Raw genomic sequence first — 27,849 nt, 5'->3', positions numbered from 1 at the left:
TTGAGAAAATGGATGAGGCACTGAACAGGTATTTTGTGTTGGTCTTCACAGTGGAGGACACAAATAGCATACCAGCAATCGACAACGAGACAAAAGTAGGTGTGGGCCTGGAAACAATCATTATCACGAAAGAGATAGCGTTGGGCAAGCTAATGGAGCTAAAGGTAGAGAAGTTTCCTGGCACTGATGGAATGCATCCAGAGTGCTAAAACAGATGGCGGGAGAAATAGCAAATGCACTTGTAGTAATTTTCCAAAATTCACTGAACTTTGTGGCAGTTCCAGCAGATTGGAAAACAACACCTATGATACCAGTCTTTAAAAAGGGAGGTAGACAAAAGATGGGGAATTACAGACCGGTTGCCTTAACTTCTGTAGTGGGCAAAATGCTTGAACCTATTATCAAGGAAGAAATAACAAAGCATCTAAATCGAAATTGTCCCGTTGGGCGGACACAGCATGGGTTCATAAAGGGCAGGTCATGTTTAATTCATCTACTGGAATTCTATGAAGACAATATGAGCACAGTGGACAACAGGGACCCAATAGATGTGAGGTAACTGGATTTCCAAAAAGGCATTCAACAAGGTGCTGCATAAACGGCTGCCGCATAAGATAAAGATGAAAGGCACTACAGGCATGTACTGACATGAATAGAGGATTGGTTAACCAACAGGAAGCAAAGAGTGTGGATAAATGAGTGCTTTTCTGGTTAGCAATCAGTGAGTTGTGGTGTGCCTCAGAGATCAGTAGTGGGATCGCAATTATTCACAATTTACATAGACGATTTGGTGTTGGGGATCACGTGTAGTGTGTCAAAGTTTGCGGGTGACACTAAGATGAGTGGTACAGCAAAGTGTGCAGAGGACTGAAACTTTGCAAAGGGGCATAGATTGTTTAAGTGAGTGGGCAAAGATGTAGCAGATTGAATACAATGTTAATAAATGTGAACTCATCCATTTTGGTAGGAATAACAGTAAACAGGACTATTACTTGAATGGTTAAACATTGCAGCATGCTGCTGTGCAGAGGGACTTGGAGGTACCCGTGCATGAATCACAAGTAGGAATTGTGTGTGTGTGTGTGTGTGTTTGTGTGAGAGAGAGAGAGAGAGAGATCGTTTTGAAACATAAAAATATGAAGAGAACAGGTAAGATAGAAGTAGAGAGGATGTTTCCACTGGCAGGTGAAACTAGGACAAGTGGGCATAGCCTCAAAATTAGGGGGAGCAAATTTAGGACTGAATTGAGAAGAAACTTCTTTACCCAGAGAGTTGTGAATTTATGGAATTCCCTGCCCAGTGAAGTAGTTGAGATTTCCTCAGTAAATGTTTTTATACCTAAGATAGATAATTTTTTGAACATCAAGGAATTAAGGGTTATAGTGAGGGGGCACATAAGTGGACCTGAGTGCATGAAAAGATAAGCCATGATCTTACTGAATGGCGGAGCAGGCTCGAAGGGCCAGATGGCCTATTCCTGCTCCTAGCTCCTATGTTAATCTTGGGTGGGGTTAAAATGTTTGACTAAAAAGTGATATGAATTGGCTTTTGAAAAGGGACAGAACTTCAAGGCAGTAAATAACCTCAGAGAAAGATGAGATACAAAAGAGGAAATGGTCAGATATTGCAGAAGAGAAGTTAAATTAATTTGCAAAAGGGATGTGGTTTTAGAAAGAAGAAACAAAGGAATAGAATGCATTTGGGCAGACAGATAGCATAAGGGTAAGGAATGGTAAAGCACTACAGAAGATCAGAGCAAAAGGGAATACAGTAAGATTTAATTCAGGTTTGCAGGTGCATAAATTCAGCACAAATCCTAATATATAAGATCATCATGATGCAAACAGACATCTGGACATTTGATGTGGTGATAAATCAATGTGGTTCAAGAGAAAGGCAGAAATAGTTATTTACATTCCTGATACATAGTGTTCTGGAAAAATAAGGAAAGAACAGTCTTGTTTCAGTAAAATATTACAGTTCTGGAGGACGAAGCTGTCCTGGAGTCAAGGAAATATACTATTTAGTTGGAATTTGAATGTGAGTAAAGGAGGTATAGTTAGTAAGTTTGCAGATGACACCAAAATTGGTGGTGTAGTGGACAGTGAAGGAGGTTACCTCAGAGCACAACAGGATCTTGATCAGATGGGCAGATGGAGTTTAATCTAAACAAATGGGAGGTAGGGCAAATCAAGGCAGGACCTATACACTGAATGGTAAGGTCCTGGAGAGTGCTGCCTAACAAAGAGACGTTGGGGTGCAAGTTCATAATTCCTTAAAAGTGGAGTCACAGATAGACAAGATAATGCTTGGTACGCTTGCCTTTATTGGTAGTGCTGAGAGTGTGGTACTGGAAAAGCACAGCCAGTTAGGCTGCATCCTGAGGAGTAGGAGAATCAATGATTTGGGCATAAGCCATTTATCAGGAATGAGGCTTGTGGGCCAAGGGGGCTGAGAATCCCTGTGGACGAGATTGCTGAACTGTCTTCCCAGTCTTTCCTTTTATCCATAGCACCATTTTTTTAGGTCTATATCTGTGTGTAGAGGAGTTTTTAGGTGCTTACGAGTTTTAACTAGTAGAGTTGTATGTTGAGTGTTCATATTGATTATCTATAATTAGAATCTATTCATTTATAATAAATAGTAACTCTTGTTTAGTAACTCTTGTTATGTTTTCGGTCAACCTGGATCTAAAAGATAGATAAATTGGGGAAATTCTGGCTATTTTTAAAACTTTTAACTTATGTACTGATTCTGGGAATAGCAGTGCTTGATTTACAGCTCACCAGCCCGGTAAGGTGCAACGAACCGGTGTGATGTTGCTTTCAGTACTTTACCAGGACTATGGTCGGAGATGAACTGAAATTAACAGACCAGCTTCAAATGCTTATAAGTATATATGAAGATACAGCTTGACTTCCACAGTTTAAATACAGATAGAACCTGACAGGTCCATTACATCTTACTGCAATTCTAGTAAAGGAATAGCATGCTTTATCTTACACAGACTCCTTAATCACAAGTGCACGAGAGACGTCAGTACAGAAACACATACATCTCCAATGCACTCTGCACTGGTTTATCCTCCAGAATCTGACTGTGATAAATGAGGTTGGATTATTGGGTTGGGGCTGTAGATACTGTTTATTTGGTCTCCTGATAATTGCTGCCCATGAAAGACAACCCCACTTCTGTTTGGCTGAAGTACAACAGGACAGCTGTCTGAGTACTGCGACTCTCACCAACCCCAGCAGGCCACCAACAACTGTCAACAGTACAAACAGTCTGAGCCTGCAGCTACATTATTGGGATTCTGATACTAATTGGACCTCCCAGCCTACAGATACATTGAGTCCTATTTTAAACCCTTTTAATAACCCATGAATCATTTCTCAATAATTCACAAAGCGTAAGGGTTCAAGAACATTTCTGTTGAGATATGTCACAAATCATCTGCTGATTTCTTGCTCCCTTTGTCCAGCCCAGAATAATTTCCTGACGTCTCTTGCTTGATCAACTCCAAGTCGGAGAAGAAGAAAAGATCCACCAGCATAGCTGAAATGCCAATGTCAATTTCTCAAAAGCAAGAATTTCATGACCCTGGGTCAGAAGGCACATTTTTAGGAGGCCGGGTAGGGGAAGAGTACAGAGAACAATAATCCTCAATGCTGTTAAATCATCCACAACTGAATATCCATTCTCTGGGATCTGAATGATTTGTGGATAATAGATATCTACCAATCTGATCGCTGGTACTTTTTACTGGTTGCTGTCAAGCACATGCCTGGTAGGGTTCAGGTACAACATGTACCTTGCCAGATGCCTAGTATTCTGCTTGTTGGCTCCTTTTCCCCCATGCTTTAAAGCCTGACCATTTCCAAGTCCCTGGAAGACCAGATTCCCTCATGTTTTTCTTTTGCCTGTGTGTTCTGCAGTCAGTGACTGACACTCCATAATTACAGTTCACATTTGAATCATTTAGTTGTATAAGCTTGTTTAAGGAGGATACAGCGCAGGTATGGGATGCAGAACAGAGATAGAATGGATATCAGTTGAATTACCTCACAACACTCGTAGCAAAGCTCACGACTTAACAAAAATAAAAATTAGGACTCCTGATGATTGGCATGCCTATAACTTAATTCATATTGCAGTGGTTATTATATTTTTCAGGAAAGGGTTCAGGAGACTTTTTCTCATCCAAGTGAAGAACCATAGAGCCTGGAAACATACTTTTGGCCTCCATAATACCATATGGAGAGCTAGAGACAGACACAAAATGTGAAGCATTAAGAAATATATATAAAGATAGGTGGGAAAGGCAAAACTTGTAGAAGGCCTGTGCAAAGGAACAGATAAACACAAATGTAAGCAGCTATTGAGATCAATTAGCCTATCTAAACAGGAAGAAAACTCCAAAGTATACAGCTGCCTCATAAGAATCTTAAAAGAACTAGCTACAAAGTTTCTCTATAGATGTACTCAGGTAAAGTCTGTAGATAAGATTTCTGAAACTAACAGAGCCACTTTACATTGACCACACGGACTGCAGGATTTTCCCCACAGGCTTCACACTACCAGGCTCAAATTCCTACAATGTACAGGGAATAGATAACCAGCTGTGATTTTTTTGCAAATTGGCCATTGGGAAGAGGTGAACTTGACATCTAATTAAGGATCGAAGAGGATTCTCAAATCGGAGGTTCAGTGGAAGGTCCATCAGCGCTAGAGAAGCAAAAACTGATTTTTCAAAATTAAGCAAGGCAGAGTTACTTTCTACTTCTAAAACTTTGGTTAACAAAGTCCTTTGCAACTGTACCATCATTGTGGAAGAAATACAAAGAGTCATCTAGACTCAAAAAGTTAGGTTGCTTTCTCTCCACAGATGCTGCCTGTGATAGCCAGCATTTGTTATTTTCAGTACAGATTCCAACATCTACAGTAATTTGCTCCTATTAAGTAACATTTTATGGTGACAGCTGAATTAAGGCAGGGTGGCTTTTAAGATTGCCTGGAAAAGCAATCCAGTTTCCCACCTTCAAGCAATAGCTCTTACTCTACATGTTTCTGGGAACACAGAAACTAATCGGAAAATTCTAGTCAGCTCCACATGATATGCCATAAATGGGGTCAACTAACTATTTAAACTGTTCCTTCCATATTCTGCCTTTGAAGGATGATCCAGTGATGGGATGAAGCCAGGGAACTGGAAATTCTATGCCTGTCCTATTGGGGACAGACTTGTTCAACACTGGAGCAATCCACATCCAAATGCAGCATGTTTGGGCTGATAAGTAGCAAGTAATATTCATTCCAAAAAAAAGTACCAGGCACAATCATCACCTTCTGATATTCAACAGCATTTCCATCACTGAATCACTCACTATCAACATCCTGGGGGTTACTGTTGACCAGAAATTGAACTGGATAAATACTGTAGCTACAACAGCAGGTCAGAGGCTAGAAAGCTGCAGTGAGTAAACCTCCTTCTGACTCCACAAAGCACAAGGCAGGACAGTAATGGAATATTCCCCACTTGCTTGGATGAATGCAGCTCCAACAACACTCAAAAAGCTTGACACCATTCAGGGAAAAGTATCCCACCTGATTGGCACCACACCCACTCCCTCCAAAAACAATACTCAGTGCCAGCAATGCATACTACTTACATAGAGTCATAGAGATGTACAGTACAGAAACAGGTCTTTCAGTCCAACTCGTCATTGCCAAATAGGTACCCTAAACTAACCTGGTCCCGTTTGCCAACACTTGGACCATATCCCTCGAAAACCTTCCTATTCGTATACCTATCCAGATGCCTTTTAAATGTTGAATTGCTCCAGCTTCCACCACTTCCACTGGCAGCTCATTCCATACACTCACCACCCGTGTGAAAAAGTTGCCCTATAGGTCTCTTTTAAATTTTTCTCCTCTCACCATAAATCTACGTTCTCTAGATCTTGACTCCCCCAACCCGGGGAAAATACTTTGTCTATTTACCCTATCCATGCCCCTCATGATTTTATAAACCACTTCAAGGTTACCCCTCAGCCTCTGATGCTCCAGGGAAAACAGCCCCAGCCTATTCAGCCTCTCCCTTTGGCTCAAATCTTCCAACCCTGGCAACATCCTTGTAAATCGTTTCTGAACCCTTTCATGTTTCACAACACCCTTCGACAGGAGGGAGGTGAGAATTACACATAGTATACCAAAACTGGCCTATCCAATGTCTTGTAAAGCCACAACATGACCTCCCAACTCCTTTTCCTCAATACTCTGACCAATAAAGCAAAGCACACCAAATGCCTTCTTCACTATCATATCTACCTGCGACTCTACATTCAAGGAATTATGAACCTGCACTCCCCAGGACCTTGCCATTAAATGTGTAAGTCTTGCCCTAAGAAAAGTAGTAAACCTAGCACCGAACGATGTGGCACACTTCTGGTCACAGGCCTCCAGTCTGAAAGGCAATCCTTCATCACCACCCTCTGTCTTCCACCATCAAGCCAGTTCTGTATCCAAATGGCTAGTTCTCCCACCCAAATAACTTCCCTGGATGTATTTCCAGGAATATTGTCCCTAACACCAAATGCCTTCTATCATATTATCCCTTATCAAAAACGCCACTCCCCCTCTTCTCTTGCCCCCTTTTCTATCCTTCCTACAGCATGTGTATCCTGGAACATTAAGCTGCCAGTCCTGTACATCCCTGAGCCATGTTTCTGTAATTGCTATGATATCCCAGTCCCATGTTCCTAACCATGCCCTGAGTTCACCTCCCTTCCCTGCTAAGCTTCTAGCATTGAAATAAATGCTGTTTAATTTATCAGTCCTACCTCGTTCTCTGCTTTGTTCCTGCTTGACTTGCTCCTTTTATCAACTGTCCTGATCTCTTTCCTCATTATTTCCGAGTCTCACTCCCCATGCCCCCCAACGCCCCCTCCCCTGCCCCACACCATGCCTCCACCCCACTATTTTAAATCCTCCCATGCAGTTCTAGCAAATCTCCCTGCCAATATATTAGTTCCCTTCCAATTCAGGTGCAATCCATCCTTCTTGTACTCCAGAAGAGATTCCAATGATCTAAAAATGTGAACCCCTCCCCCTGCACCAGCTCTTCAGCCATGCATTCATCTGCTCTATCCTTTTATTCCTACTTTCATTAGCTCATAATACTGGGAGCAATCCAAATATTACTACTCGTGAGGACCTCCTTTTTAAATTCCTGCCTAACTTTCCATATTCTCCCTTCAGAATTTCATCCTTCCCCCTTCCTATGTCATTAATTTCAATGTGCACAACTACCTCTTGCTGGTCCCTCTCTCCTTTGAGAATATTCTGCACTCTCTCCAAGATAACCTTGAGCCTGGCACCAAGGAGGCAATTCACCATTCTGAATTCTCACTGCTGGCAGCAGAAACGTCTGTCTGTGCCTCTGACTAGACACTTCCCTAACACAATTGAGAGCCTGGAACTGGACATATCCCTCGTAATATGAGAGCCAGTCTCGCTATCAGAAACTTGGCTGTTCGTGCTACGTTCACTGGAGAGTCCATCACCGTCTACATTTTGCAAAACAGCATACTTGTTTGAGATGGAATTAGCAACTGGAGACTCTTGCACTATCTGCCTCCCCTTCCTGGAGGTACCCATCTACCTGACTGTATCTGTGGTTTTTTCCCCTTCCTATAATTCCATCCAATACACCCCCTAGTTCCTGTAAACCCCTCATTGCTTCTAACTGCCACTCCAACCGATCCATGCGATCTGCTTGGATTCACAACCAAAGACACTTCCTGCAGACATTATCATCAGTACATGGAAACTCTCCCTAATCTCACACAACTGACTGGAAGAGCACATCACTTGTATTAAAGGCCATCTTTGCTCCTTAACAACCTGCAGACCTGGAAAATAGCAGTCTTATTGCTCTAAAAATAACTTTGACCTATGTTTTATATTTTTAAATTTATCAAGAGACAGATCTCAATAAAACATATAATCAAAAAAGAACCCACTCTACTCACTATTGTAAATTTATAGCAAGGTTACACTGAAAGACTATGCACTTAACCTCCTGTGCTGTGAGCTCTCCCACACATGTTGCTCCAAGATTAGCTATGAATTTCACTGTTTTTCTTAGGCGCACTCCAATGTCCAGAGATATTTGAACTCAAACAGCACAGGCAGTAACTGTGCAGATTCACTGCTGTGACAGACAGCAGTGTAGGTTACTTTCTCTGACTGTGATGTCTCTGTCTCTCTTTCTGACTTCTAAAGTGCTGTTGTTTGTTCTTTTTTTGCCCAAAGTTTCAAAACAATGCAAGAGCATATAAAACAGTAATTGCTGCTCCTGGAATTAGAGGAAATCACCTCCAACATCTGAAACACCTAAAAAAAAAAGAGTAGCTCTTACAGCCACAATTTATTTTACAGTTCTTCATCTTAGATTACCCAGAATCCACTCTACTGTAGAAGTTCAGCAAGGCTCCTTCAACAGCATCTTCCAAACTTACAACCACACTCTCAAAGGTCACGGGCAGCAGACAAATGGGAACACCACCACCTGCAAATTTCTCTTCAAGCCATTCATTACCCGGACTTGGAGCTATATTATTGTCCCTTTGGTGTTAATGAATCAATAGCCTGGAATTCTCTCCCAAAAGGCATTGGGATACATCAAAATGAAGTCTATCAAAATTTGTGAAGGCAGTTCATTACCACTTTCTCAAGAGCAAGTGGGGTGGGCAGGAAATGATGGGCTAGCCAGCAACATCCACATCTCATGAATGAAAAAAAAGTCTGCCACAAAGTCAATTCCAGGTCAAAAGGTAGTATTATCAGCTCGCCACTCCAATTCTTCAGCACCAAAATCACAGCTGACAATCCTGTGCATTACTGAAGAAATGCTGCACTGTCAGGAGTACCATCTTTCAGGTGAGATCTTAAATCTGGGCTCTGCTTGCTTCTTTGGCTATAGAAAAGATTTTGTGGCACTATTTTCACCAATAGCAAAGAAAACATTCCCAGAGTCCAGGTCATTATTTATCCTTCAATCGATATCATAACAACAGATATTTTGATCATTATATTCCTGTTTGTAGGCATTAGCTCTGCACAAATAGACTGCCATATCTCTACAGTGATTTAGTACAGAAATACTGGCTGTAAAACACTCTCTGCTATGATCATGAATACAATGCAGATACTTTTTAAACTGCATTTTCTGCAAAGTTTTCTCTTTTTAAATTAATTACTTGGAAAGAGCGATTTGGCTGATTTTATTTGCTGGACATGAGTACAACTGGTGCTTATGCTACACACACACTGGGCTGGTTACTAGCTTGTTAATGCTGGAAATATTGTTATTTTAAAAAGTCACTGACCAGGAAGGCAGTATATTCAGCTTGTCATAGTTTTATAGCCCTCACCAGTGTGTAGAAAAAATATTGCTACACTTGTTAAGGGGTGTAACACCAACAAGGAACTCTTGGAAATATTTTTTAACAAAACAAAATCGAAGAGAGTGGGAAATAATGCATCAACATGCATAACTGAAATAAAAATAAACTTCCCATAATAACACAGCTTGATTATTACTTTTTGGGAAAGAGGAGGAAATCTACAATAATTTGTCACTTCACGATTTCACTCCAAATGAGAGCTTGCATTTTAGGTTTCAGTGTGTATTCTCTTTGCTCTCGAAGGCAAACACATTAGATTTCTTTTAGAACACCTGCCTTCATCACATCAGAACATTTGAAATGACTGATCTTCCTATTTTTAGGAGCTTTAAGTTGTTAACAATTTTAAAGCACCTCAAGAGAGTAAGAGAAACCAGTGTCTGAGAATATATTGCCATATTCCCACATCCAATTCTGGTAATGCAATAACAATGCTGTCTCTGAATGACTGGGAAATATATCACTTTTGTTAAAAACATATTTCATATGAAAATTTAAGCTGGTGTTATCTGCAATTGGAAGACAATTTTATGGTTGTGATGACAATGAGGATTCCACCATGGAACTTGAATTAGGTTCTGGAAGCCTGCACCACTTTTCATCCTTCTCCTATCAATAATACGCCACTGAGGTGAACGTAATTCCTACAATTTGCTGGACATTACTGATTTGGATATGTTCTATATAGTTCTCTCAACTATCCTTCATCCAATTTGCTGTCTTAAAGCATGTGCATTGTACTCCTAGGCCTAGCAAATATAGATTGGTCGTGATTACTCTATCCTAAAGATCCAAAACCCAGTGAAACACAGTTTCTGCAAAAATCTACAAATCATAACACAAACTGAAATTGATTCACCTTGGGTGTCATTGCTATTTGGAAGCATAGTCTATCCACATACAACTTAAGTTGGATTAATTTCTACTGTATAAAACTGGTGAAGTAAATCAATGCATTCTCCATAGTAAATAATATTTATCTGATGAAATTCAAATTCACACACATGGCTTTATTCATTTTCTCCCTTAGTCATCTTACCTGCCTGAACCCTTTTGAAGAGGTTGATTTGTGTCTGGTAAAGGTTTCCTGACAGTTGCGGGTCCCCAATTTACGAACATCTGACTCACGAACACCATCCCACACATGGTTTTAAAATCTGAAGATCCATCAAATGTACATTTCCTATACTTGTGAGCAGCTGCTTTCTAATGTCCTGCATTGTGCTGCAACTTGTGAACAGACTCCAGAAAGAACTCGTTCACAATTTGGGTTGCCTTTTTGAACATGTAAACCTCATCCCACACAACTCATTGTTATTTACCTAGTCCCCAGATTATGAGAACACACTTGCTGGATGATATTGCTATTCCAAGGTGTTAATCAAAGGCAATTCTCACCTACCTAATTCAGGCTGACTGAGTTGGTATCCACCAATGCCAACAAAATCAGCATAGTTGGAGATTTAGCAAGCTTGTTTAGATCAGTAACTCAAGTCATGTAGGATTGCAAAGAGCAGTTGGTGAGAAGGGGCACAAATACTTGAGTATGAAATGCTGCACACGTTTTGTACTGTTCCACTGACCTAAAAATATTAGTCTTGAAAAATTATATTCCCAATATCAGGTATTTTAGTGTATAATCACCTCTTCTACTGCAAGTGCTGACTTAAACAATCAGATCTTAGGGCTAGTAACATTTGTCCATCGTCAGAATCTACAATCCTTTTCTCTTCTCCATTCTCAAATGATGCCACTTCATGGCTAACACGTAATTGAAACTTACATAAGCATGATTTAGCTAGAACACAATTCTGAATAACAGCACCAACTGAACTTTCATTTGTCTGACAAAGTAGAAAATACATATTTTTTCAAAATAGAAATTATTGATGTTTTCCTTGAGACATTGGTCAAGAAGCTGTAAACTAGTTCAGACTGTCTCCATGGAGCTGAATATTTGTTACCTTGAGTCCAGATTGCAGTACACAATACAAGATTAAGAAGCTTGCAGACAAACACCTGTTCATTTTACAACTCTCTTTTTGCCAGTCCTGAAATTTTGACACTCTGTACTTACCAGCTCATCAATGTCCACGCCATTGACAGGTGATGTCTTGTGTCGAGTGTTCCTGCTGTGACCGTGTAGGGCCTTTTTCCTCCCCAGCTGTTTGGCCTGCCTAGGAGGACGGCCCTGAGCGCCTGGTTTTCCTTTGGCAGCTTTCCTGGGCCTCGCTTTAAACAGCAAGAATTATATGCAATCACTCTACTGACAATATGCTTCATGCTTTACGACTCAAGTGGCATTCCAATCCAAAGACAAAACTTTTGTTTAAAGTTAAAGCTGGATACTAACAACTCTTTTACAGCACCAAATTTCTCATCACAATGCTGAAATTTAGATTGCAGGATTCAATGAAGTTCATTTTATGAAAGTGGAAGGTATAAGTTTTTTCATAAAACTCTGCAACAATTTTTTCCCTACAAAGATGCAGATTCATGCTCAAATAATCTCACAGGCTCTTCCCAACCACAAAGTACCTATCCCTGAACAAATAAACAGAAATACATGAGACTATATGAATTAAAATCCACAGTCATTGGACAATAATTAAGACTTGGAAGTTTGGTTGATCTTTCACTTCCTTAGGGCAAAGCAGCACAGGCAATTTGTAGCTCTATTGTTGACATTTCAGATTAGCAAAGCTGAATAAGGTATGGAACATTCTTGAGCTGTACATGCAATACCAAATTAATTTAATTTTAAGCATTTTCCGGTTAACTCCACACTACTTATATCATTCTATTCATTATGGCAACATGGCAGCACGAGCAAGAGAACTAAATTAATATTTTAAAATTAAACTTAGCACAGGGCATGGGCAGGGCAAAGTTTTGCAAGCAGCTTAAACAAAAGTAATTTAAGGGAGGCAGTGAAGAGATAGAATTCTCAAAGAGGGAAGCAGATCCAAATAAAACATAGATGGTCACTCCAAATTTTAAATTCTTAGGTTAAAATTATTTCCCAGCAGCGGATGGTTAAGTTCAAAAACTTACATCGGAGTCTGGGACCTCCACGCTCCTCATAGTCCTCGTCCTCCTCTTCCTCGTCCTCCTCCTCCACTTCCTCTTCTTCATCCTCCTCATCCTCATTACCTTCATCTTCCTCCTCAGCATAATTTCTAAGAAGGTGGTGAAAACAGTGATGATGTTTTACTTCAAAGCATGATTTTACATATATGTAAACATTCCTAACTAGTAGACATTTCAATTGGTGAATGTAGTTTTGAACAGATTTATGTACCAAGTCCCAGTCACCTACGCTCACTGGGTTTACTGATCTACAGTAGTTCCCAGTCAAACAACATCTTGATTTTAAAATTCTTACCTTTGTTTTCAAAAATTTCTATGTCCCCATCCCTCCCAAATGCTTTAATTTTCTCCAGTCTTGCAACTCAGAGATATCTGTGCTCTTCTAATTTTGATCTCAACTCCAGCTTTTAGCAGCTTCACCACTGGTGGCTGCACCTTCCATTACTCTGGAAATACCCTCCCAGCTTTTGTATTCAGACACTCCTTCAAATGTCTTTCTTTGACCAGGCTTTTGGTTATCTGGCTCAATTTTTTTTTGTGGCTTGCCTTGGTGCCATATTTTGTTTTAAAACGTATGTGTGAATCACATTGGGCCAATTAATTGTATGAAAGGCATTACATAAATGTAACTTCATGATGCTGCATCTTATAATTCTGTTCTGCCAATTCTTAGAAAAACTCTCCAATTTCCCTCTGTTCCGACCCATTAAGGAAGAATGGAAAGCAACAACTCAATTTCTGCAAAAGAAAAATGCAATTCCCTGCTCCCAAATAAAACAGCACGTCCTGAATTATTACAAAAAAAAGTCTTCACACTAATTATGAAATGATGTTAACAATAAAACCTAATTTTAAAGTGCTGTGAGGAGTAAGCACCAACCACATACTGAATCATTTTACACAATCATTGTTAGCATGTTGTCACAAGTTACCAAGCTGACTGAACAGCAGACTCGCTGGCTAGACTATCCAACGATCACTATGTTCTCAAAAAGGCCCAGACCATAACTCTTAGTCTATTATGGGCCTCTGGGCCTCTCAGAGGTGGACGTAAGACTGAGGACAGAAGGTAAATAAATAAACAAACAAGCAACCTTAATTTACAAATACTGAGCTGCTTTAAAATAGGTCTGCTTATAAATGAAGTAATTTATTGGTCAGGAGTGCTGTCTGGGAAGTTGTATACAAAATAACTCAATAAAAAAAAGAGGAGCTAGTCTAATACAACTTGAAACGTTAACGGAATGCATAAGTAAGAGTTATTTTTAAAGTTCTGGACAGTTTGATTGGTTGGAATCCATTTCAGCAGTAGCATATTCTTTTTGCAACAAAGTTATAACAGTTCAGAAGTCAACAGGCGCTGAAGTGGTAAGCTGGTTGAAGGATTACCTATCACGTGTGCCACGTCTGGCTGTGGCTGGCTGACACGCTGGACAGAGCCATTCTCCATCTGGTATCACATAGAGGGCTGGTCTCAAACAGAACAAGTGGAACGCCTTATTACATTCATCACACAGGATCAGCTTGTCATCTTCACCTGGACAGCAAGAAAACAAAGTCAGCCAAACACATCTGGCTTATAAGCAGCGAAAAGTATATAGAGGAACCATGATTATCCGAATATTGGATTATCTGAATGAGATCTTGACAGAAACATTACATCAAAGAGCTGTTTCAACCCTGATTGTGTCTTTTGTTTACAATAATTGAAAACAATCTTGGCTCACCGAAATGCTGCTGAAAACAGTCCTGGACATCGATGGGAGCCCAGGTGCCATCTCCAAATGACTGACCTCCCGCCCTCTCTCCCTCTCCCCACACTTTCCCTGGAGTTCTACATAGGAGTGAACCCTAAAGCCCCATTCCCCAGATATTCTCTCTAATATTATCCTGTACAGGGCAAAGGTGGAACTTGCAAAATGTTGCAGTAAAAAGTAGTGCGTGTGTGTGTGTGGTATTTGGAGACTCATCCCACAAAGGCAGCAGCAGTCTTATGTTGGTGTCCAGTCCGGCTGCCCCGGAGGGGGAGGGAGACAACGGGGTGGGCGGTGGTGTGTTGAACAGGGAGCAGACTTAACAGAAAACTCCAAGCCCCGGAGGAAAGGCATTGAATCGATTAACTGAGTAATCAATTATCTGAACAAAATAGTGCCCATCCATCAAGTTTGGATAATCGAGGTTCCTCTGTATACAGATCTTAAGAGTTAGGTCAGTTTATTTTTAAAGATTAAAAACACTGCAGCACAGATGTCGTTGCTGTAAGCTATAGGCACACATCACAACATGAATTAAAAATAAAAGTATGAGTCGTTGATCTTGGTCAGGCCAGTATATGCCACATTCAAAGAAAATCACTAGGAACAAAATTATTTTCTTCAGTTCCAAACTAACTTTCAGAGTTGAGCCTCATTACGGAAAAAGCTGATGAAATCAAGTCACATTTTGTATTTTCATTTTACCGGGGAACGCATGAGCAATACTACTCTTCATCAACCTTACCAAGATTTCCAAACATGCGATGAATAAGTAAATAGTAATGGTGCATTGCTTTCTGAATCATACTTTATTGAACTAAACTGAGTTTATCAATTATACTTCACTTACCCAGCGGTTTCAGAAATTGTTCAAGACAGGATCAACTTGGTAAACCTACCAATAGGATTGCTTGCCATTCAAACAGCAAAATCAGCATATGACAGACAGAGCTAAGCAATCCCAAAGTAATGGACTAAAGTCCAGCTCCACAGTCCTGCCATATTTATTGCCCACAATTCGTGATTTAAACAACAGGAGGCAGCGGCTTCACAAATATCCCAGCCTCAAAAGTGGGAGTTCTAACAGATCAGTGCATAAAGGCATGAAGTGCTGAGTGGATGACACATCTTGGTCTCCTACTGTAGTTCCCAGCATCATAGGCATTCCATGCCACATAAAGAAATGGCTGAAGACACTGGATACTGCAAAGACTATGAGCCCTGACAACATTATAGCAGTAACATTGAAGACTTGAGCGTCAGAACTAGTCACACCCCTAGCCAAGCTCTTCCACTACAGCTACATTGGAATCTATCCAACAGTGTGGAAAATTGCTCAGGTATGTCCTACCCAAGGGCAAAGGTACGCTAGATCAAATGAGGCTAATGACCCACTTTCAGTCTACTTGCGATTATTAAAGTGATGGAAAGGTTGTTGACATTGCAACCAAACAGTATTTTCTCATCAATAACCTGCTGAATGATGTTGCGTTTGGGTCCACCACACTCTGACCCCATTACAGTCTTATTTAAACATGGTCAATAAAGCTGAACTTTAGAGATGAGGCAAGATTTAAGGCTGCATTTGTCTAAGTATGACAAGAAGGAACCCTAGCAAACTCGAATCAGAGATGTACAGCATGGAAACAGACCCTTCAGTCCAACATGTCCATGCCGACCAAATGTTCAGAATTATCTAATCTCATTTGCCAACATTTGGCCCATACCCTTCTAAACCCTTCCTATTCAAATATCTTTTAAATGTAATTGTACGAACCTCTCTGGCAGCTCATTCTCTACACACACCGCTCTCTGTGTGAAAAAGTTGCTCCTTAAATCCATTTTATACATTTCCCCTCTCACCTTAAACCTATGCCCTCTAGTTCTGCACTCTCCCAACCCACAGAAAAGACCTCATCTATTTACTCTATCAATGCCCCTCATGATTTTATAAACCTCTATAAGGTCACCCCTCAGCCTTTGACACTCCAGGGAAAACAGCCCCAGCCTGTTCATCCTCTCCCTATAGTTCAAACCTTCCAACCCAGCAACATCCTTGTAAATCTTTTCCGAATCCTTTCAGGTTTCACAACATTCTTCCTGTAGCAGCAGGACCAGAACTGCACAATATTCCAGAAGTGGCCTAACAACAGGCAGATCATACCATACAAAATGCAGTTCCGCCAGGATTGATCGCACTCTGTACTTTCAGATTCAACCTCCATTTTTAAATCAAACCTGTCGACAAAGGTGGTGTTATTGTCTGACGTACTGATCTCTACCTTACAGAGTCTGAGTGCCAGCTTGGACCATGATTCTACTATTGAATATCAAACTATTGATTCCACGACCATCACTAAGCTCATCTCACCTGGGAATCTCATCCCACAGCTTTCCACCTCATTGGCCCTCAACTCTGTGCTTTTCCAGCAACATATTTTCAGCTGATCTAGACCAGCCATATAAATAAAATGGCTACAAAATTAGATGTAATTGGCTCGGGACCTTGCAGAGAGTAATATCTCCCAACTGCTCAAAGCCTGTCCACCATCTACAAGACAGAAGTGACAGTGTGATGAAAAGCTCTCCCATCCGTTTGAATGATTGCAACTCCAACAACCATCAACAATCTGAACACAGACCAGTTCAATGCATCTGCTTGATTGGTAAATCATCCATCGCTTTAACTATTCACTTCCTTCACCACTAAGTACTGTGGCATCTGCATGCACTGCAGCAACTCACCTAAGCTGATTTAACAACATTTGCGAAACCAATACGCAACCTACACCATCTTGGAAAGGACAGCAAATGCATGAAACATCAATATTGCAAGTTCCCACTGAACTATATTTCATCTTATTTTGGAACTACATTGACATTCCCTCACTGCCACTGGATCAAAATCCTGGAACACCCTTCTCAACAGCACTGTTGGTGCATATTCATTTGATGAACTGTAGTCACAAGCAACTTACCACTACTTTCTCAAGGGCATTCAGGGATGGGCAACAAATGGTGGTCCAGTCAACAAAGCCCACATCCCATGAAAGACTAAAGAATGTTTTTGGGCATTCTGAAAACTCTCAAAAATGCCAAGAACATAAAGGAAGTATACTGGCATCTGACAACAGGAAGTGAGGTAAATATTTCTAGTTGAAAATCTTAAAGTCATCAATACTCTTAAACCACATTTTTAAGCTAGGACTTTTGCTTCAAGTAATAGTTAACCAGATGTGTATTTTCTTTTTAATCTATATTTGTGAAAATGTCCATTGAAATATATCTAATAATGTTTTCTACTGACCGGCTTCTAACACAACAAATTTTAAAAATCAGTTCATATGGAATCATGTGCTTACCTTTCTTACGACACACTTTACATCGGGCATTTTCAGTTGACATATCCCATTTGATACAGGCATCCAACATTCCGAGTAGTACATGCATACGAGAGAAGGTCTGAGCCTCTCGTATAGCACACTTCCACAGCTCCAGGGCAGAAGCAACCTGTGGCAAGTTAGTGAAGAGACAATTATAAAATAAGAAAGTTTAGAAACAGAAAAAGTCTGATCCTTACTGATTGTAAATAAACAGAGCCAAAGCTAGGAAGGGAAGTCCAGAAGCGGTTACAGTGTCAGTAAAATCTTCAAGCAAAATGTTGCAAAGGCAAGCTGTGACTAAACACAAAAGAATAAAGAGCAGATACAAAGTTTTCTTTAAATTACAACACATTAATAAGGAGAAATAATATATTCATTATATAGTATGACTACAGGCAACCAGGCTGTTCTGTAAGCAGATTCAATGATTGATACACTGATGTATTGATTCAGTATGAAATGAAGCAATTTAATGATTCATATCCAGTCTCATTTTAGGAAATGTTCTCGCTCTTTAAAGCACATGTGAAAAACATGGACAGTCTTTCTGACTACAAAGATCATCATACTCGTGGCTTATACTATCATATAGCTAGAAGAAATGTAAATGCTTCACAAATCTGATATATTTAACAATAATATAAGTGGAGTACTTTATATTGAAATATTCCCTTTAGACATTTTCTAAACTTTTAACTTGATGCAATTAAAATTATTTGGAAACTACCTTCACTGATTTCTCCAAAGAAAGCAGTCTCATTGCTACAACTCATTCTGCGAAGCATAAATGACTAATTTTCAACTGCAAGCCTGAATAGTGAGCTTAACCTTCCTGGTAGCCTCAAACTCCAATCATAATCTTACAACCAAGCAGTACCTAACAAAGATCAACTCATCTATGTGAATTCTCAATGACCGTTTCCTCTCTAGCTCAGGTGCACCAAGGACGATCACAGAACCCACCCAGTCATGCTAAGTGATGTCAATTAACAGTACAGAGGAACCTTGATTATCCGAATATCAATTATCCAAAGGAGATCTTGAAATCCTGACAGAAACATTACATCAAAGAGGTGTTTCCAACGCTGTCCGTGTCTTTTGTTTAAAATAATTAAAAATGAATTCGGGCTTACTGAAATGCTGCCGAGAACTGTCCTAGACATCGATGTGAGCCTAGGCACTGTCTCCAAATAACTGACCACCCACCCTATCTCTCTCCTCACATTTTCCCTGGTGTTCTACACAGGGGTGTATCTTAAACTCTCCTTCCCCAGACAATCTCTCCAACATTGCCCTGCGCAAGGCAAAGGTGGAACCTGTCAAAAAGTTGCATGCGTGGCTGCACGCTTGTGCTATTTTGAGACTCATCTGCTAAAGGCAGCAGCAGTCTTATTGTTGGTGTTCAGTCCAGCTGCACAGGGTGTGTGTGTGTGTGTGGGGTGGGGGGGTGGGGTGTTGTGCAGCACAGACAGGGTTGGGGGTGGACAGGGGCTCACACACAATGTGCTGCTGCCTAGTCTCCTGAACGGGGAGTGGACTTAACAAGCACTGTGTCAATCCCATTGAACTGATGGGGGCGGGAGGCTACAACAATGCTGCAGGTCCCTTACACACAAGTGTATCTCTGCTCAGAAACAGACCCTGAGACAGAGAGGGAGCAAGGAAGGCAGAGCGAGGAAAAAGAAAACTTCAGAAAACTCACGAGGCCCAGAGGAGAGGCATTGAATCAATTAACCGTCTTATCAATTATTCAAATGAAATGGTGCCCTCCCATCTCGTTCATATAATTGAGGTTCCTCTGTACTGTATACAGATTGTCATTTGGAAGTCACACCTCTGATGTGCAAGCTCAATGACAATGGCTTACCAACTGAACCACAAAAGTAGCTCAATCACCACAGAATCCCAAAAGTGTGGAAACAGCCTATTTAGTCCAACGAGCCTACATCACCCCTCCAAAAAGCATCCCACCCAAACCCACCCCCCTAATATATCCCTGTCACCCTCATTTCCCATGGTTAATCCACCTAGCCTGCACATCCCTGAACACTATGGACAATTTACCATGGCCAATCTACCCAACCTGTACATCACTGGACTGTGGGAGGAAACTGGTGCTCATGGAGGAAATCCACACAGACACAGGGAGGATGTGCAAACTCCACATAGACAGTCAGCCAAGGCGAGAATCAAACCCAGGAACCTGGCACTGTGATGCCGCAGTGCTAACAACTGCGAACTTTTAAAAGTTTCTTTTAAAAAAATAAAGCTCCCTCTACTTTTAGCTATTTCAATCAACATTTTCTGACATGTTATGGCACACTTCCGGAGCAGATGGGACTTGAACCCAGGCTTTCTGGTTCAGAGGTAGAGACATTACCAATGAGCAAGATTGCAAAGAATGCAGCACTTTTTAAATAAACCACAAAGGCACACACTGGTCCAACTCATCTTGTCGATCTTTTTAAACATCAATTCATTCAGCACATTATGACGTATCTTTGGAGCAGATGGGACTTGAACTCCTGGTTTAGAAGTTGGGACACTACCGTGGCATCATTAGAGCCACTGAGAACTCAGCTCTTAAATACAAAGTTTGATGAGCATCAACAACATTCACTGCTCGAGTTGTTTTGTCTTTAAATAGACCTGTATTTCTATCTCTGATAATCAGAACAATTTATTAATCACAAACTTTGGGAGTTTTCCAATTACATAAAACAGAGAGGAATGGTATGACAATGCCATATCTGTGCTATAAAAATAGAAAATACAAGCCAGCAGTCAAATTAAAATCGAAATCACTCCTTGCCATCTGCTATTCTCCAAAGCACACTAGAGTCTCTCCTGATAATTTGATTCAGTTTACAGTCTGTTCTTGCTATTACTGGCTAGACAAATGGATAGTCAATGGTCACCACACATGGCTAGATTAAATAAATGTTTATTCAGCAATAACTGATTACTGTGGAACACCACCAGCACCTAAATAGAAGCAGGCACGTCTTAAGTAAAAAATAGCAGCACAATACTCTACTTCATGAAAACGACTAATCAATTACTGCCTGTTCCTAATGTTATCCCTCTCCTGAAATACATAAAATAAATAACTATCCCATTCAGTTACACTTGCTGATACTGCCCCCTCTCGTTCACACCCATGCAATGTAATACAACTGTATTCAGCTCATAAGACCAAAAGCCATAATAAGGCCATAATAGAGTTCTGCACCCATTATTCTGTTTCACAGAGGAACTTAATACCAACAATACAGTACTCACACTGACTTTGCATAAAAATTACTGAAATGCAATGCGTTCATATTTGCTTACTTGAATTGCACTTACTTCAAATGCACAACACTTTTTCCAAAACTGGAAGCAGCACTTTCAAAGTGGGTTAAAATAGTGGTACTATGAAAAATTAGAAGCGATGAATTTTATGAAAATTGAGTTCATTATGTAATGTTAAAGCAAATTGATTTAAACATTATTTTCCTTTTAATGTACTGGCACAGTTAAGGCTGGTGGAAACACTCCAATCAACCACACTTCCATTTTGTCATTGAAAGTTGGGTTACATTAAAAACAGAACTTGCATTTTATGGTGCTTTTTAATGCAGTAAAATGTCTCTTGTCCTTCATAGGACTGTATTTAGATAAAAAAAACACTGAGCCAAAGGAGACATTAGGACTTGTGACCAAAAGCTTGGGCTTAGAGAAGAGTTTTAAGGACCAGCTTTAAAGAAAATATTTACAAGGGAGAGACAAGTCCAGTAATCCAGAATCCCAGACTAATGTTGCGGACAACATGATTCAAATACCAACACGGCAAAATTTGAATTAGAACATAGAACAGTACAGCATAGAACAGGCCCTTCAGCCCACGATGTTGTGCCGACCACTGATCCTCATGTATGCACCCTCAAATTTCTGTGACCACATGCATGTCCAGCAGTCTCTTAAATGTCCCCAATGACCTTGCTTCCACAACTGCTGCTCTCACAACTCTCTGTGTAAAGAACATTCATCCCCTCTATACTTTCCTCCAACCAGCTTAAAACTATGACCCCTCATGTTAGCCATTTCTGCCGTGGGAAATAGTCTCTGGCTATCGACTCTATCTATGCCTCTCATTATCTTGTACACCCCAATTTGGTCCCCTCTCCTCCTCCTTTTGGAATTCAATATCAATCTGGAATAAAATGTTAGTCTAATCGCAATGAACCTGTCAGTGTTTGTTACAAAATCCATCTGATTCACAATGTTCTTTAGGGAAACAAATCTGTTAAGTCATCAGGCTGAAATTCTAAAACGTACCTTAGCTTCTTCAGCCATTTTCTTCTCCTCATCGATTTCCTCTACTTTTGTTTCCTCGCCTGCTTTTTTCTTCTTTTGTTTGGGTGCCATAAAACCTTGCAGGAATTTCTTTATTATACACTCTTGCAGTGTGATCACACACTCACCCAAATCTTTCAGGCTCTCCAGCGAGCGTACCTGGTAGATTAAAAGCAAAAGATTAGAAAGCAGTCACTTGACAGAAGGCACAGGTCCAATAATTATGGCTGAGAAACTAGAGACTTTGGAAAATCCAAGTCTACCCAGTCTGACTCAACAATATGATCCTATGCACCAATGGCAGAAGAGCAGAAAATGTTTGGACGCCAGTCTCAATCAGCATTACAAAAAATAAATTGACAAGAACTACTCACTTGCTCTCAATTTTCTAGAAAGCAATAGCTAAATCTCAGAAGTAATTTACTGGCAACAATTTGCACTGGGACACTGAAAACATGAACATAAGCATCAACAGAAGTTCTGCATCCCTTACCAGAAAAAAATGCTGAATTACTAGGAAGATAATTACTTTTATCTCTCTCTTTGCTTATCCTCAACTGTTGAATTTTTATTTCTGCAAGTGAATGATACATGCACTAGCCACTTCGTGGTTCTCACCCACCTGTATCTTCACACAAATGAGCAGAAATAGGCCATTTGGCCCAGGATAACGCTTGACTCCCTTATTTGTCAAAAAAGTTTCACTGCCTTAGAAGTATTCAAAGCCCCTATTTCTCCATCATCCTCTGGGAACAAAGTTCCAAAAGCTCATAATCTTCAGAAAATGAGACTCCTAATCTGAGTCTTAAACAGGAGACTACTTATTCTTACACTGCATTCGCTTTGTTTTAGTCTGGCTCCTCCCTCATATTCTTGCAAAGTTCAATAAGGTAACTTTAATTCTTCTAAACACAAATAACAACAGTAGCAGCCTGTCCAACCTTTCATCAAAAGATACCATCCACTTCCCAGCCAGTTGACTGAACTTCCTCTGAATTATTCCTAACTCATTTATATCTTCTTAGGTAGAGTAAATCACAGTACTCAAGATGCGATATCACCAATATCATAAAAGTCTGTAGTAAAACATGCCGACGTTAAGTTTTCATCCCTGCAATAAAAAAAATTCCATTTGTCTTGCTAACCATTGGCTGCAACTACATCCTAACTTTGTGATTCGTGTACCAGATCACCCAAATCCCTCTATACATCTGTATTCTGCAATCCTTCTCTATTTAAGTAGTATGATACTTTTCTATTGCTTTCTGTCCATGTAGACAAGTTCAAACTTTCCAGTCCATCCACTTAACCTAATTTTATCCCTTTGCACTCTCCATTCTCTTCATAACTTTCTTTCCTACCTGTCTTTATATCATTAGCAAACTTAACCATACATCTGGCACCTTCATCCAATGTCAACTGCATAGATTACTACAGCCACAGCAGTTCACAGTGATTCTTGCAGTACCAACTAGTGACAACTTCTCACTCTGAGAATGGTTCTCTGATTCATGCTTAGTCCTACATATCTACTTTGTCCTTGATGATGAATGTTCTTCAATCTTAGGAGCCTATTGAAATGTCTCTTAAATGTAATTAGAGAGCACCTTTCTAAGAAGAGCACTGCAGTTCTTGGAATTCAGTGAAAAAAAAATCCCATTTCTCTAAACATTTTGTCAATCATTTAAAATCAATGACTTCTAATTATTGACCAATTTACCACTTTTTTTGCTCTTTAATCTCCAAAAACCTACAAACTAAAAATCATTCTTAAGTCACATCATAAATTTCTGAGTCCTAACTTTTCCAACATCTTGTCATTGAAGTTTTTTTCATTCCTGGTTCCATTACAGTAAAGTTTGTCAGGCATTTCTAAAATATGGGGTCCAAAATTGCCTACAACAGGGCTTAGGGGCCAGGACCCCAAGTGGGGTCAGAGCTGAATTGCTCGGATTCCAGATTCGTAGATGCCAACAGCCACCTTCCCATCCCAGATCTTACAGTTCTCACTGAGGAGTCAAGACAATTTTCAATATGGCCCACAATACTTCAACTGAGACCTAATTGGAGATTTGTAAGGTTTGCTATGATCATTTTGATTTTGCATTCTATTCCTCTCATGTCTACTTATGGAATGAGAATCTTCATTAAAGTTTGATCTTTTTAACCAATTTAGCAGCTTGCTGTGCCATCTGCAAAGATTAATGTAAATGGACATAAGGTCTCTGTGATCATCTACCTTTTCAAAATTATGCTGTTTATATTACACTGGCTTTCAACAGCAGTCCTTCAAAATTGCATAATTTTACACTTCTCTATACTGAACTCCAATTGCCATGTTTTTGCCCATATCATCCTTAACCCAGTCTTTCCAATTGAAAGTTTAATGGTTTTCAATAATTTACCCACCACTTTTATTAAGTTAACACCCAACCTCTAGTGCTTTGCTATGTCCAGTAAGGATTGAAAAGTAATAATCAATTTTACTCATTTCTACCTTTCCTCGGTTCAATAACATAGAATGCATTCCATCTAGACCTGGCTGACTTACCAACTTCCAGAACTGTTAGTCTTTCTTACTCGTTAGTCCACAACACCAATCTCCACTTGCAGTACAATTTTCACATCCTCCACTTCCTTTGTGAAGACTTTTGTAATACCTCTACATCAAGACTTTCCTTTAGATTTTTAAATGTGCACAAACACTTGCTGAGTTAAATGCTTATAAAATGTTTTAGAGCTTAATACAACTTTTTTTTTCTGCTGACCTTTTCTTTTAACATCTCTTTGCCTTCTGGACTAACATCTTCAATTCCCTCCTCTATTTCCTTACTATTCCTGGTTATTAACAAAATTTGTTCTTGATGTAATACTTGAAGAAATGATAGAAAAAGTATTTCTATAGAGAGGGTGATTAATAAGAATTTATAAACTCAGTTGAGAAAGACATTTTTAATACATTATATGTGTGTGTATATATATAAATAAAAATAAATTGTTATTTTAAATCCTGATAATATGTTCTTAATGAAGAATCCAAATCTAAATTTATCTGAATAGGTGTCTGGAACAACTATGCTTTGCTGGGCAAGGACCCCAGAGTTTTACTGTCCCACATTAGGGAGCAAAGTAAACAACTGGAACTAAGCCAAACTTTCATTCTGACGTGAAACTGGAAAATGAAGCACTGATTCTTTTAGCTCTCCTTTGCTGGGAACCAGTTCATGGATTCTGAACAACTATTACAAAGAAACACTGTGTTAAAATCCCCTGTGTAATACAGCTGGTCACCATATAACTAGCTCTTTGCTAAGAACAGTAGCATGTTTGTATCATTACTCACCCTCTCCTCAAACTCATCACATTTATCCATGTATCCTAGCCCTCCCTTTTGCAGTCGAGTTGCCACTTCAATCAGGTCAGTTCGCAAGTAATTGAGGAGCTCCTGATGGCCATCACAGGACTTGAGGCCAAGATTTGGTTTCCGTGCCAAGTGTAGTGAGTGAAGGATATCTTGATACCTAAAAATAAGAGCAGCTATTTTAAAAAAATCAACCTATATTAAGCCAATTATGCAACAAAGATAGATTTTCCAATTAATAAGCTCAATAATTTTTATATCAGTATAAAAGACAGTCAAGATAGTTGAAGATGATGACTGATAAAACCGGTCCATACAGATGGTATTTACAAGTAGACTAATCTATAGTATGAAAAATTAGTTTATTTTCTATAGTTAGTTGCAGTCAGTGCTCAATTACAGGGAGAACTGCGGTGTACTTAAAACATTGTTGACTAGGAAGATAACAAAATTAAATCAGGTGATGCTCCTTCTCAATTTGCAATAGCGGCTTATTCCGTAAAGTGTGCATACATAGGTCAGGTCAGTTCTGGTCATCCTCGCCCCCAGCTTCACTCACGAGTAATCATTCAAGAGTAATCATTTACTGAAGGTACTACAAAGTATCTGGCCTTGTGAAACATTATTCCCAGAACAAGTTAGCATTCCCAACAGTGAAAAGGAGAGAAATGTGAAATATAGAATACTTAAACATTTTCTCCACTCCAATTACAGGCAATTTATTAAACTTAGAAATGAAGAAAATAATAAAACAGATTTAAACACAGGCAATCAGATAACTCTCAAAAAAGTCACATGACTATAGTCAAGGGAGTGCAGTTGATGCAATTACTATACACTCCTGATTTCCATGTATGTATACACTTCCTTCAGAGAGCATTCATTATCCATCAGATGCAGGAACCAAACTGTTTTTCCATTCAAGTCCTCAGGAGTTCAAGATCAGTCTTATTACCCAAACAAGATTAAGTGACTCAGCACCAATGACTGACTCTCATACAATTCAAAATTACTCTATAATATATTTAAAACCAGCCAGTTAATGATCTTGTTTTACATCCTTTAGCAGATAGATGCAAAGTATTGTCTCATATTCTTAAACCAAGTATTATTTTAGTAAGTGAATGTCTTTTGTCACTAATGACTTTGCAAATCATTGCACAACAACCAGGTCCCAGTGGAAAGGCAAGAGCTTCAGGGAAAGTCAACTTGAGTACACTGTGCAACAAGCCAAGAAAGTAAATGGCTGTCGTTTCTTTTTCCAAATGAGTTAAATAATTTGTTCCTGGAAAACCACAAGAGAACCTCTCTTTTCACAAACTAAATCTTCCTTAACTTAGATGTTTAAACCAAGATTACTACATCAAGAATTGAGTACATCAGCTGACAAGCAAATACAAGTCTAGTGGAGAGAAAGAATAAACGCAAACAATGACAATGGAAAAAATCTCTCTCTTAAAAACAGTCCACTATATTTAGCACTGCACCTTTAAAGATTCTGGTCATTAAGTTTGCACACTTAAAATACTGAGTCACTCTGTAGGAGCAGGAAATATTTTCATCAACGTTATGTCATGTTCAGCTTTGCTTTGAATAATTATCTTACTTCAGCCTTATAATAAAACTAAGTAAGCCAATTATGGAAACAAGATCTCTTGAGAACAAATAAAATTGCATGCTTTGCAGAGACAAAAACCTGTAAATCCACTCAAAGTATGCATTGAATCAAAGACTTGTATTCAGTAGTTACAGTAATGCAATATCAGGATAGTTGAAAGCTTAAATTTGCAGGTTAATGATATGCAGGCAATTCAGTAGGTAAAGCGAGTGTAACATACTGAAAAGTTGAAACTTTATTGCTGGAACAGCACAGCAGGTCAGGCAGCATCCAGGGAACAGGAGATTCGACGTTTCGGGCACAGGCCCTTCTTCAGGAATGAGCACAGAGTGTTCAGCAGGAGAAGATAAAAGGTAGGGAGGAGGGATTTGGAGGAGGGGCGTTGGAAATGTGATAGGTGGAAAGAGGTCAAGGTGAGGGTGATAGGTCGGAGTAGGATGGAGGCGGAGAGGACAAGAAGAAGACTGCAGGTCAGGAAGCTGAGATTGATTGTCCTGAGGTTAAGCGCAGCAGGTCAGGCAGCATCTAGGGAACAGAAGATTCGACGTTTCGGGCACATGCCCTTCAGGAATGAGCAGAGAGTGTTCAGCAGGAGAAGATAAAAGGTAGGGAGGAGGGACTTGGAGGAGGGGCGTTGGAAATGTGATAGGTGGAAAGAGGTCAAGGTGAGGGTGATAGGTCGGAGTAGGATGGAGGCGGAGAGGACAAGAAGAAGACTGCAGGTCAGGAAGGCGGTGCCAGGCGGGAGGGATTGGGCTGAGACAAGGTGGGGGGAGGGGGGATGAAGAAACTGGTGAAGTCCAAGTTCATCCCCTGCGGTTGGAGGGCTCCCAGTCGG

The 27,849-nt window shown here is 39.9% G+C and overlaps 1 protein-coding gene across 3 annotated transcripts in view; it reads right to left on the bottom strand.

Moving 5' to 3' along the window:
- Positions 1-27,849, bottom strand: part of baz1b (bromodomain adjacent to zinc finger domain, 1B) — a 95,139-nt gene that overhangs the window by 13,424 nt on the left and 53,866 nt on the right. For all 3 annotated transcript variants that reach the window (XM_043718704.1, XM_043718706.1, XM_043718707.1), the window contains 6 exons: positions 25,376-25,553; positions 22,015-22,191; positions 17,674-17,821; positions 13,947-14,094; positions 12,522-12,646; positions 11,545-11,699 (listed from right to left, as the gene is read on the bottom strand). In XM_043718704.1, the coding sequence (XP_043574639.1) occupies positions 11,545-11,699; positions 12,522-12,646; positions 13,947-14,094; positions 17,674-17,821; positions 22,015-22,191; positions 25,376-25,553 (931 nt within the window). The remainder of the gene's footprint in view (positions 1-11,544; positions 11,700-12,521; positions 12,647-13,946; positions 14,095-17,673; positions 17,822-22,014; positions 22,192-25,375; positions 25,554-27,849) is intronic.

The sequence above is a fragment of the Chiloscyllium plagiosum genome, chromosome 28, assembly GCF_004010195.1.
Source record: "Chiloscyllium plagiosum isolate BGI_BamShark_2017 chromosome 28, ASM401019v2, whole genome shotgun sequence".
NCBI lineage: Eukaryota > Metazoa > Chordata > Chondrichthyes > Orectolobiformes > Hemiscylliidae > Chiloscyllium > Chiloscyllium plagiosum.
The sequence above is the reverse complement of the archived record's forward strand: the minus strand, read 5'-3'. Positions and strand labels throughout refer to the sequence as shown.